The sequence below is a fragment of the Leptonychotes weddellii genome, chromosome 4, assembly GCF_054177405.1.
Source record: "Leptonychotes weddellii isolate Sample4059 chromosome 4, ASM5417740v2, whole genome shotgun sequence".
NCBI classification, from domain to species: Eukaryota; Metazoa; Chordata; class Mammalia; order Carnivora; family Phocidae; genus Leptonychotes; species Leptonychotes weddellii.
Genome location: NC_138372.1, coordinates 17714835 through 17727847, shown reverse-complemented (window position 1 = coordinate 17727847; position 13013 = coordinate 17714835). Strand labels below are relative to the sequence as shown.

Here is a 13013-nt window from a genome sequence, read left to right as displayed (position 1 = left end):
ATGGATGAATTTCAAAAACATCCTTGGTGAAAGAAGCCTTGCACAAAAGGGCATATGTTGTACTACTCCATTTATTTGAAGTTTCAGAACAGAATCAGAATCTCTAGTGACAAACTGAAATAGGAGATGGGAGGTGGATGATGGGGGATTGCCTGGGAAGGAGCAGAGGGATCTTTCTGAGGGGATGGAAATGTTCCATATTTCCATGTGTGCTTTACATAGTTTTCTGCATTTGTTAAAATTCAGCAAACTGTATGTTTAAGATCTGTATATTTTGCTATATGTAAACTATATTTAAATAAAGAGACAGTGCCTGCATTGCAGGATTGTTATAAAAAAAACAGGACAAGAATACAAGGGACAGGCATTGAGAGGCCAACAGGCCTATCTAGACAACTCAGCAGGCCCTACAGAACACTGCTGTACCGCACAGTGGATTTTCTGATGACCACCAAATCATGGCGGAGGTGGAAGGAGGGGAGAGAAATCTATTATTCAGCCACTGAAAATGGCTGCTATTTAGTGAAAACTATTTGCCTGTAATGTTCACCTGTGGAACAGCTGATACCCAGAGCATGCCAGATAAAAGCAAAATTATTGCTCAGTTTCTTCTGTAAAAGTTACCACTAACAGTGTGGCCCTAAAAGAGATAGACAACTGCCCTGGTCTCAGCCTTTAATTAATGAAAATGCAGAGTTAAGAGACATACTCAGACCTCCTTGTAAGAGCTATTCCAACTGCCTGCCTGCCAAGTTTGGGGAGCTCTCAGCCCAAATCTTAGAAAACAGCCTTTTCAGGGAAGAAAATACCTTCAGGTGGGCCACCACACACGCTGAGTCTACAGTCTACAGCTGTGGTCTCCATGACTTCTGTTCTCTTTGGGGATCGAGGTGCCAAAACTGTGTAACTTACAGTGATCACAGCCACATCGACTCTGCATTTAAAAGAACCAAAACTGGGGCACCTGGCTGGCTCAGTCAGGCGAGCATGTGACTTCTGATTTCAGGGTCCTGAGCTCAAGCCCCACATTGCGGGTGGAGCCTACTTAAAAAAAATAAAAATTAAAAAATAACCAAAACTATGCTGCCTAAGCTATTAACTAACCCCTAGAGATGAGTGGGGGAAAAGAAGAGGGACTTAGGCTCTTGACTCAGAATTCTTTTGAGGAGTCTCCAATTTGGGAGTCTCCAATTTGGTGTCTTGTCATCATCTGCTATGAGAATGCAGAACTAAGAAATCCCACTGTTTCTTTCCCCCAAATCATATAAACTGTTGTGTTTAAGGACTTGACCGTGGGGGTAGTCGGAAGTCAAGAATCAGAGCTTGCTGTTTGACTGAGCCTCGTCTTTCTGGCCTGCAGGTATACAGACTGGAATAATAATAATAATCTTTGATTCATGACACTCATCCCTGCTCCATGCATGGTCCCTCTTTCATTTTATTTTTATTTCTTATTTATTTATTTTGCAGGGGGCAGAGGAAGAGGGGGAGAGAGAGAATCCCAGGCAGGCTCCACGCCCAGTGCGGAGCCTGATGCAGGGCTCCATCTCACCATGTTGAGATCATGACCTGAGCTGAAATCAAGAGTCAGATGCTTAACCAACTGAGCCACCCAGGTGCCCCTGGTCTCTCTTTTAAAGTAATGTAATAAATACCCGTGAATTCACCAGAGGCAACTACTCTCCTGAATCTTGTCCATCATTCCCTTGCTAAGGCTTTCCTGATCTGGCCAATGAAAGCAAGGCAGGGAGAGAATTTCCTAAAGCTCCCACCACCTCCCTTAACACAGACTCAAGTTAGGATACAGGAAGACCAGAGGCAGTACCCACAAAACCGGGTGCCCACTGAGATAATTAAACTGCTTCCCTGAATGGGACTTTCCAATTTGTGAGCCTGATTTATTTTTTTCAGTAAGAGAAAAGATGTAAGTCCCTTTGAGCAAAGTATGCCTGATATATATCACAATATTTATTTTTGGTAGAGTAATGGATCAGTCTTCGGGGAAAGCCAGAGAAAAAGCATTTCTTGAGCTCAGATGTAAATCAGTCACTCTGAAAAATCGCAGGGGAATCTATATTCTTACCCCTCTGCTAACTACAGCGTGCAATAAACACTGACTTTTAAAAGTCACTGTTTCTAGACCTAACACTAACAACAGAGTTAAGGATGTGAGGCCCAAAAAGCAACTGTTTCTGGAATGTCTGCACCTAATTCCCCAAAATGACAATACAACTCAAAACGAAAGAAGAGATCCACCCAACCTGCTGGTATTAAGTTGTACACCGGCGGGGCGGGGGCAAGTTCTAAGCTTTACACGCAGTACTCATTTCCAAGGAGGAAGGATGAAGTGCGGCTGGGCTCAGGATTTAAGGGTCTCCCAAGGGACCAGTCCAGTTATTAGAGGCCAGCCTTCCTATCTACATTAAATGTATCATAGAGCAGGACAAGAGTGAAACTGAAGGACGGGGGAGAAAAGGATCTTCGATGAATCGGCAACTTAAACAGAGATCTTCAAAGGAAAGCTATTTAAATCTAAGGTGTTCCTAATATTAATTATCCTGAACATCTCAGAGGCTCCGATTCACATGCTACAAAGAACACAAAGCCTTTTAATTTTCCTACCTGTCCACGGCACTAGCGGTGATAAATCAGGTATACAGAGAAACCACACATGACTAACGAACCAACCCATTAATGGCGAGCAAAGATCATTTGCCAAGATGACTTATTCAGACATAGTCACATATCATAACCAGCAATATCCTGGAGGCTTAACGCAGCAGGCATAGAAAGCAAGAGCTGGGGCACTCCCTGCCAAGTCTCAGGCACTCCAGGGTGACTGGGGCATCCTCCAGATGCCTGCTATCCAGGCATGAGGAGATTTTATTCATGGCTGCCACCTCCCCAATCTCTTCAAGGTAGACTTGCACTTGGAAAAATACCGAAACTTCTAAAAGGCCTCTTGGGTCACAGAGCTGCCGAGGCCCCAACCTTGCTACGGCCCCTCCTCTGACACTCTTAGAATTCCAGGTACCCTCAGAAAGAAGACCCAGCCTCTGCCACCAGCAACCTTAGCCGTTAGTTTATAGATCTTTATTGTAGGCACTCATTCAAGTAACTGAGCTCCAACTAGGTGTCCGACCCTCTTCTTCTAGGTGCTTGGGAGATGCATAAACAAACAAGTAAATAGATGGGAGTGAGGGAAAGAGAAGAGTTCCCTAAATGCCAGTCCCTTTATTTTACCGGGAATATAGGCCCAGTGATAGGAATTTTTCTTTGAGGCCAGAGTTGATGGTGTGGCCAGGACTTGAACCCAGGCTGGATCCTTAGCGGGACTGCCACATACAGTGGTGCACAGGGGATGAGGATGAAATTCAACCTATGTTCTGCAACCCAGGAGCAGCCTCATTCCAGTACTATATTCTCACTGTCCCAGACTGACCAATTCCCTTTAACAAAAGCCCCCTTCACTGGAAGGGACAACTCAGGTTCCCCAGATCAGCAACCAACCATCATTAGCAGGACCCAGGAGAGTTTGAGTTCTTTCATGGGATGTAACCCTGACAAGCTATACACTCCCAGCTCTTGTCATGAGTGAGAAAAGTCTGTTGAACTTGAATCTGTTAAGAAATCCACCAATGGCGAAGGTCCCCTGTAATTAATAATCATGACAATAATTTCCTATATTATCATCAGATCTGAAAGGGAAGGCTGCTAGCAAGCTATTTTACATTCTCGCCAAATCCTTTACTCCTCACGATCCCAAGCTGAGGATCTGTCATTGTTCAATCCCAGCTCTAAAGTTCCATATGGATGATGGGAATTAACTTAACCAACTATATGAATATCTACTCTTGACTAAGTGCCAGGGATAAAACAGTGAATACCACCACCCTTGTCAACAACAACACACCATTGTCTCTGACTTCATGGAACTAACACATTGAATACAGAGCTGGGAAAAGCCCAATTGCTAAGGAGTCCCTGACCAGACTGGCAGCCTGCCTGGGGCCAGGTCTGGAAGCAAGAATGTACGTGACCAGCCTATTCTCCCCTCCCTTACTCCATTTTACAGAAGGAAAAATAAGGTCCAGGAATGAGAGCAGGTGGCTTGCCCAAAGTCAGACAGCTGATAATTGAGCTGGGACTTGAACCCACAGTCTCCGGCTTTCCCCCTTCCACCACACTGCCTCCTCCAAGGTTCCAAGGCTGCAAAGGGAAAATAGTTGGTTCTACTGACAGATTGCTTCCTGATGCATGTGCACCCAGAACATGCAGCTTCAACCCATCTTATCAGCACAGACCTCATGCCTATGCTCATCTCTCAAACCAGAATGTTTATAAATATACTTCACTGATCTAGAACTGGGTGTCCTATCTTCATTCACTCTCATTTATCACCCTCTCTGGGTCTCTCTTGATGTTTACTTTCACTTTAAAAACCTCATCTTATAAGAACAGAGCCCTTTTTATCTGATGCTAGCGCCCCCTCTGCTCCTGGGGTCTAATCAATCCATGTCTGGAAATAAGCCAGAGAAGGAAGCAACAGTCCCTTTTATGAAAACAGGCACCTTTCTAAAATGATCTACCCCTGAGCAGGGCACAGACAGAAATTTAAATGAGAAGGAAATAAAGACATCCTCCAGCGACAGTCCTAGCATTCCTTATCAGGCCGGACACCAGGGAAGGTGACTCTGGATTAACAGCTAAACCAAAAACTCTGCCTCCCATTTTTCAGGTTGTTTGGAAAGGGGGTCCAAACTCAAGAAGCCTGAAGAGACAATAGGGTTCAAAATATAATAGTGTATATAGTTCAGCCTCCTCCATTCTGAGGAGTTTAAGGTCTCCAAGATAGTAAGAGAGGGCTCACTGAACACCAATTGCAGGTATATATAAACAGGGGTGCTCAGAGATGCCAGACTGAATGATCCAGACATCTGGCGACCAACACAGACCTTCACCCACCATATTATTTTACACCCACCTGCAGAGCAGAGTCTCCACACCTCCTACCACCCCCTAGCTGCTGCAGCCTGCAGCCTCGGCCAGCAAGGGAGGCTGTCTACGTATAGAGGGGCAGAACCAAGTCCCCACTAGCCAGCCCACTCTTTTTACCATGGCTCCCAACCCCAGGCTTTCAGAAATAGGTCACAGATCTAGATGCAAATGCAGAAAGCACCTCTTCTGAAGAGGACAATAGTTAATTCTTAATTGTTTGGGGGATCCTTTGAAGATCTGATGGCAGCTCTGGACACACCATGAGAAACTGCAAGCATGCAGTTTATATGTAATTTCACTGGGGGTGACTGGCCTCTGGGGACGTATAAAAAGGCAGAAAGGGCTAACGTGCTCAGAGCCAGCTTTGAGCAAAGAAGCTGTGGGTGGTTCAGGTAAGTAGTCAAAAACACAGTTCTTAACCAGAAAGGGAGAAATGATGTCCCTTCCTTAGCTACTAAAAGTTCCAGCCTTCAATTAACCTCTGAAATTTCAACAAGAATTTGGAAACTGAGAGCGCACTCACGCACACACGCACACACGCACAAAACAAGGACTCATCTTTGTGACTTCCTATCTTCACGTCACAAAATGTCCTGTGGTTGCTAGTTAAGATAGAGTCTCCCAACAGGGCTTATTGCAGAAGGGCTGGGTACCAGCAGAGGAAAGAAGTAGGGCAGAGGTGGACACTGGGATGGAGGACAGTCCAGACAAGGAGAGAGGGATAGCTAAGCTCTCTACTGGCTCTGAGTAGATCCTGGCAGGGCAGGTCCTGACCCTTGCTGTTGGCTCCCCTTGGAAGTCAGACCTGCTGACCCCTTTGCAGCAAACCAAGAAGTCCAGTCCAGGCAGAAACAGCCCGTTCCTTCTGGGACCACGGGGAGTGGGGGATGCATCCTCTCATTTCTAGGGAGGAGACCCTGGCCCACAGCTTGCCCATAGCCCCCTCGTGGCCCGGGGGTGTCACTGCAGCCCCCTCTGCATTGCTGGACAAAAACCTCAGGGAGGCAGCTCTAATAGTGGTAGAGCAGAATATCTGGTTACCAGAGGCAGCTTGGCATCAGTCTTCAAGCCATGGTGAGGCTGTGTTTGTTCTTGGTTTCTTAAACTAGGACCAAGACTGACACTCAAAGTGATCCTTCTAAACCCCTCCCTGGTACAGTCCCTACAGGGAGCAAGTCCAAGACCTGCTTCATTAAGCCAATAACCTCAGAGCTTCTGTAACATTACCACTGCCCTGTTGATCACTCCTTCCTGCATCACACGCGATTACGCACAATTGTTTCAAAGCTCAACAGAAATAGCAAGAATACACAACACCCTCTGGTTCGTAGATTGCTGGCTAGATTACAAAATACTTGCAGAACACTAAATACCACCCCCCACCCCCATATCCTGTATTTCCAGGTAGCAGATCCTACAGGGGTTTGGGGGAAGTCAGGACTTAAGAACACACGATGAGAAAGAGTGTGGCCCTTGGCCCCATGCAAGCAGAGGGTGTCCATTAATGAAGCTAACTAGCAACTCCACAAAGGGACAAAGTGCAACCCACCTGGGTTGGGGACTTGACTGAAAAGACCAGAGTCGGGGTGGGGGAGAGTCGATCCAGTGGTTCAGCTACCATCTGTCAGAGGTGGGGACGAGTAACTGAACCCAGCAGTGGGGAAAGTGCCCACTGAGGAGAAGGTGGAAAGTTTGGGAGGAGAGAGGAGGGTGCAGTAGTCCAGGGACCAGAAGTGACTGGGGTCAGGGGAAACAGACGGAAGCACAGAGAGTCTTTTCCTTTTCCGGGGGAGGAGAGTCCTTACCTCCTTGATTTTCTCCCGCTGGGCTCGAACTAGGCTCTGGGGCTCCTTACTCTCATCTGCCCTGGTCCCCAGGACCGGGTGGCGGAGGCGGCTCCGGAACGCGTTGAAGTCAAAGCTAAACGGGATGCCCCCCTCCTGGGGTCTGAGGGCCGTGCTGCCGCTGCTCCGGGCCACCGTGGCCATTTCCCGTGTCCCGGTGGGGTGCGTGCGCCGCAGCCACACTTTCCGGCGGCGGGTACTTGCTTGGCTGCTGGCGTCGCCCTCACCGGGGGCTGGCACAGCGGGCGCCGGGTTGGGAGGCGACTCCTGCTCGCGGGCCAGGGGGTGGCCGGCGACTTCGGCCACTACCTCCAGGCCGGGCTGCTGGGTCCGGGGGGCCAGGAAGAGGCGCTTGAGACGAGAGGAGTTGGGCAGCAGGAAGAGGGCCCCGAAGCACAGGGTGACGAGGCCCGAGAGGAAGAGAAGGAAGAGGAACTTCTGCGGCAGCCGCAGCCCCCACGGGGAGGCCGGGACGAAGACGGGCACTTTCCTCATGAGCATCGTGGCCTGGCACGGGGCTGGGGCCGGTCAGCTCCGGCCTCAGCCCCAGGCCCTCTCAGTGCGGGCACTGGGCAGCAGGGGCTCGGGGCGGGGACGTCGTCGAGGGGCGCCGCCCGGGGTGGGGGTCCGTGAGAGTTTCGCCGCTTCGGAGGCTGCCCCCGAAGTTAAGGGAGTTTGGGGCGAGTGTCCCCGAGCTGAGGCAGGGGCGCAACGGCCTCGGCGGGGCCCGGGCGCGCCGGGCGGCACGGCTCGGGGCCCGGGCCCGCAAGGGTCGGCCGCGCGCCACAGCCTTCTCTCCGGCCGCCGCGCAGCCCCTCCTCGCAGCGGCCGGAGCCCGCGGAGCCCGCGCCTTCCCGCGCTGCGGCCGCCGCCGGGGCCGTCACATGCCGTCCGCGGCGCCCAGGCCGTCCGCGCGGAGGGGCGCCGGCAGGCCTCGTCCCCGCGCCGAGCCGCCCGCAGCCCCTCGGCTCAAAGTTTCAGCCTCAGAAGCAGTTTCCAGAGGGGGCCGGCTCAGGGGGCGAGGCGGTGGCGGGGCCGGCGTGTCAGCGCCGCTGCGAGAACCCGCCGACCCAACCGGGTCGCGACAGCGCCCGGCTCGGCTATCCGGACACGTCCACAACTTTGCTCCGCCGCGGAACGGGCGCCGGGCAGCGGCAGCAGGCACTTCTGAGCCCGCTGGGCAGGGGGCTTCCTGGGCCCCCGGGAGCCGAGGGATGCCCGAGCCGCGGTCCAGAGCCGGGCGCCCTCCGCGACCAGCCGCGGCGGGGCGGCCGCAGCTGCGCCCGGGAGTGCGGACTCCCGCCCCGCCAACTCGGTAGGGCTCGGCAACCCGCTGGGATCACCTGTTCCCGTCCCCCGCCGGCTCCGCGGAGCGCGCAGCCCCGGCTGCACCTCTCCCGCTGCAGCTGGCGTCCTCGCAGCGGCCGCTCCAAACGGGCCGCTGCCGCCGCAGGCTGAGCCGCCGCCGCCGCCGCCGCCGCTGCCGAGCCTGCGCTCCACACGCGCGCACACCCGCCCGGACGCCTCCGCCGCCGCCGCAGCTCCGCTTTCACTGAGACAGCGCCCGCGGCCCCTCCTCCCTCCGGGCCACGCCCTCGGGCCACGCCCACTGCGCGCGCCCAGCGGTCCTCCCCCGCCGCGGCGTCGCAGCCAGGCCAATGGCCTCGCGTCCGTGGGTAGGGAGCGCGGGGCCTAAGCGCCGGTGGGGAGAGGCGACGGGACTCCAAGCCACGCCCCCTCCCTCAAGTGGCCAGCGCCGCGCACACTGCCCCCCCCCATCCAGCACCAATGGTCCAGCTGCGCGGAGTTGGCGAGGGCGGGGTGGAGAGCGGAGCAAGGTCATTGGCTGCCTCAGAGGGATCCCCGTTGGGCTGCAGTCGCCCATTGGTTAGTGGCCGGCGTTCGCTGGACTGGGAGCGACCGCTAGGCCCCCTGGCCGCCCCCGCCCGCGCCACTCGGGTAGTTGGTCTCCGGGTGGGGGCAGGAGACCCGGCCAGTCTGAAGGGCTCTGGCCATTGTTCAGGAGCCGCTGTCACCCCTCCGTGCCAGTCCAGGATTGGCAGGGAGCTGGGGGCCTGCCCAGGGGTCCCCAGAGCTTCTGCAGGAGCCGTGGTGGTGCTGCCCGGGCAGGCTCTAAGGAAAAGGTGGCTGGAGCCAAGCCGGAGAGCTGTGGCCACGGCTGGACCAGGCTAAGGCAGTGTTTCCACTGGACCCCCACCGACCACTGCTCTGCCACAGCCCCAAACCCGACTAGGGCCCCCGGGTGGGGGAGGGAGAGATGCGAGGGGAGGGCAGGGAAGAGAGAACCCTGGTCGTGTGTACAGACCACACACATAATGTGACATGCGTACCTTCATGCCTGCGTGTGTTTATGTGCACGTGTGTGCTCGTATGCATAGATACCTATGCGCTCAGGGATTGCATGTGAGTGAGTACCTGCACACATACACTTAATTTAGGTATGGACACCAAGTGATTATGCCGGAGCATACATAGACATCTATACATATCAGTACAAACATTGACATGTGTGCACACATACCCACTGATGCACAATAGACAGGTCCAAAAACATGCACATGTACACACTGCCAGGCATATATTCCCAGACCTGTGTGTGTCTCCACCCCAAGGCCCTCCCTCACATCCTCCTTGGACTTAAGTCTCTCTGTGCCTTCCCTTCCTGTTAAACCTAACCCAGGGCAGAGCAACATTGTGCGGTGTGGGTCTTTCATGCAAAACACTTTATAGAGACAAATAACAGCAGAGGGAGAGACAAATTAAGAGGTGTAATAGGCAAGAGGGAAAATATCTGCTTTCAGCTGCAATTTAAAATGAAATGCAGTGTTGACGAGACAGAAAATACTGCAGGGAGGCCTTTATGGTTAGAAGAAGCGGCCCAGGCGGGCTCTCACCTCATAAATCTTGCTTCTTCCCTGAGGCCTGTTAGGATGGGCCATGGGGATTCAGACGTCCCTCTGGCAGGCCACTGACGGCAGACCCTCCCCTGATATTTAAATACCCGTGGCATGTAAATTTCTTTCACTTGAAAGTAAGACTGCTCTGGGTAACAGGTGCAAATATGTTGGTGACTGGAGAATAGTCCCTCCCAACCCCACAGGTTGCACCTAGCTTAAATGTAAAATTCTAATTCAGATGTTTCAATCTCTCACGAGTTTGATCGGCAGGAGTCAGTTTCCTGGAACCAGCTGTGAACACCAGAGACAAACATGTGATCCCCTTAGATGCAGGAGCCCAGACACCCAGCCTGGCCTGTTCCCATCCCCAGTGCCCAAGGATCCCCTCCCTGGGTCCCACTCCAGGAAGAGGCAGACTTGTCTTTGGAGAACCAGGAGCCCAGCATTCATTGGAGGCACCCCATTGTTCCACATTGTGAGTGAATCACTGTTCAGTCCCCTGAGAAGGTAGGATCCAGGGGGAAGGGGAGGAAGACAAGGCTGAGTCTTGGAAGGATATGTCTGTTTGAACTGGATGCTCAGTGGGATTGTGACACCTGGATCAGCCTCTCATATGCTGGTGAGCCAGGGTAGAAAGTGGGACTGCAGCAAAACTGGCACATCCCACAGACCCAGGCTACAAAAACCAGAGCCCAGAGAGGACAACTCCATTTCAGATTGATGACATGTTGGTGGTTACATTGAGTTGGTGACCTTTTACACTCTCCCTAAAGAGCTCACTGAAACCCTGCAGGTGCCCAGCCCAGCTTCCATAGACCTCACACATATCGTGGCTCTTTTATCACTGGGTTTTGCTATTCATATGTTGTCCCACAGCAGACACTTCCTCACGACAGGGACCATGGCCTGTTCACCTCTCTAACTGCCCTAGGTCTTAATTACAATGCCTTGCACATGGGCCCTGTTGTTTGTTGAATAACCAATGAATAAATGAGTGAGTGGATGCCCATTTCACAGATGAGGAAAATGAAGCTCAGGGAAAGGAATACTAATGAACTAACATTTTCTATGTGCCAAATACATATTGCTTTGTTTACTTTTCAGAACACTCTTATGTGGTGGATTTTATTTATAGCCTCATTTTATAGATAAGAAGACTAAGGCTAGAGAGGTATAGGATAAGTTAACAAGTATCTTTCTCAGTTTAATTTGGAAACTCAAATGGGGTGGGGAACAGAAATGAATAGCTATTTAAAAAATCTATTCTGTCAACAAGCATTTATTGAACTTAGAGGCTAGGTATTTCACTAGTCTCAGGTTGGACACAAAGACGAACAAAGCATGGTCCCTGCCATTATTGATTCATTCATTCAGTAAAGAACTATTTATTGAGGGGCGCCTGAGTGGCTCAACCACCCACTTAACCTGGATGGTTAAGTGTCTGCCTTTGGCTCAGGTCATGATCCCAGATCCTGGGATGGAGCCCTACATCGGGCTCCCTGCTCAATGGGAAGTTTGTTTCTCCCTCTGCCCCTCCCCCTGACTCGTGCTCTCTCTCACTCTCTCTCAAATAAATAAATAAAATATTTTTAAAAAAAATAGAACTATTTATTGAACACTTACAATAACCAAGTACAGAGGGGCTGGGGACAACAGCCCTAAATAAGGCAGATGTGAAGCCTATCTTCAGGAAGCTTCTTGTCTAAAAGGCAACAGGGACCAATTTAGCCCATCAGGAAGGACCACAGGGCACTGGTCTGCGTGTTTCATATCTTATCAGGCCCTCATGATGGCTCTCTCTGAAGTAGGTCTTGAGATCCCACTTTAACAGGTGGAGAAACTGAGGCTCAGCGGTGTGACACGGCTTATCCAAAGTCCCACAGGGAATGATTTGCAAATATGACAGAAAACCGGATTCATCTACTCCTAGAATCTATGCTCCTTCTGTTAATAATATTAATAATAACTAAGATTAATGGGGCACTCACTAACCACCAAGCCCTCCCAATAGCATGTTCTAGAAGTTCACTTATTGGATCCTTACAATCACCCCATGAGACAGGTACTATTATTACTGACATTTTACAGAAGAGGAAACCAAAACACAGATATTAAAGAATTTGCCCCGTGTCCCACATCTGGGAAGTGGCAGAGGGAGGATATGAACCCAGTCAGTCAGGCTCCAGAGCCCTTTATGTCTTTCAAGCCTATTGCTCTCCATCTTATAATGACATGAAAGCAGGTACTGTAGGGGGTCAGAGCAGAGCACTGGCCTTAGGTAAAATTCTCACTTGTTGGGAGGATTGTATGAGCTCATTACCATCACTCAACAAGTACCTATAAAGTGCCAGCTATGTTCCAGGCAATATACAAGGCTTCAGGGATATAATGGTGAGCGAAAATAGACACATTGTTCCCATTTGTGGAGCTTCCAGTCTCAAGGGGAAGGGGAGTTCCAACAAATAAGCAATCCCCAAATATGTACACAGGCTGAGATGACAGTGAGGAAAGAGAGAAATGCTGCTGTAGGAACATAGCTGAGGGGACAACATGTGCAAAGGCCCTGGAGTGGAGAGAACATGGTACTTTTGAGAACAGAAAAGCCAGTAAGTGTGGAGTAGAGTAGAGAGAGTGATGGGGGAAAGACAGGTAGCATCACTGAATGATTTAGGGCAGGAGTAGGAATGTGTGTATAGAGGTAGGTGGGTGGGTAGGTTCAGATTAGCATTTTAAAAAGGCTACTCTAGCTGCTGTGTGGGCAACAGAATGGAAGGCAGGAGTGAACAAAGTGGGTGCCTCTCAGAGGATATTGCAATAGTCTGTAGTGCCTTGGCCTGGGGAAGTGCGAGTCACCAGGACTGCAGGATCCAAATCATATTTAGAATCCAAAATCGATAGGACGAATACTTGAAATAGGACATTGATCGAGAGGGAGACATCTGCACTGATTCCCGGCTCTCTAACCTGCCCCGGAGGTGGGGGCATTTGTTGAGATGGGAGCAGTGAACCAGGCTGTGAGGGGCTTCCCTTCGGTTCATCAAGAAGGTGCTGGGCAGTTGGTGCAGAATATGAATCTCAATGGGTCATTAGTCCCATTTAGAATCAAAGACCAGAGATAAAGCCAAGTTCAAGCCAAGAGATAATCATCAGGCAGGTTCCTTAATGGCCCCAGATAAATTGAACCCTGGGCAGGAGAGACACTGATGACTGGAGCCCTGCCCAGTGAGAGCACCCCCCGTCAGTCTTGAGATAA

The 13013-nt window shown here is 51.3% G+C and overlaps 1 protein-coding gene across 2 annotated transcripts in view; it reads right to left on the bottom strand.

The window, feature by feature from the left end:
• MAN1C1 (mannosidase alpha class 1C member 1) overlaps nt 1-8374 on the bottom strand; it is a 144030-nt gene extending 135656 nt beyond the window's left edge. Inside the window, exon 1 of one of the 2 annotated variants that reach the window (XM_081817777.1) lies at nt 6804-8374. In XM_081817777.1, the coding sequence (XP_081673903.1) occupies nt 6804-7343 (540 nt within the window). In that variant the 5' untranslated portion in view covers nt 7344-8374. The remainder of the gene's footprint in view (nt 1-6803) is intronic. The other variant, XM_081817778.1, reaches the window with a different exon arrangement.
• Between the last annotated feature and the right edge of the window lie 4639 nt (nt 8375-13013).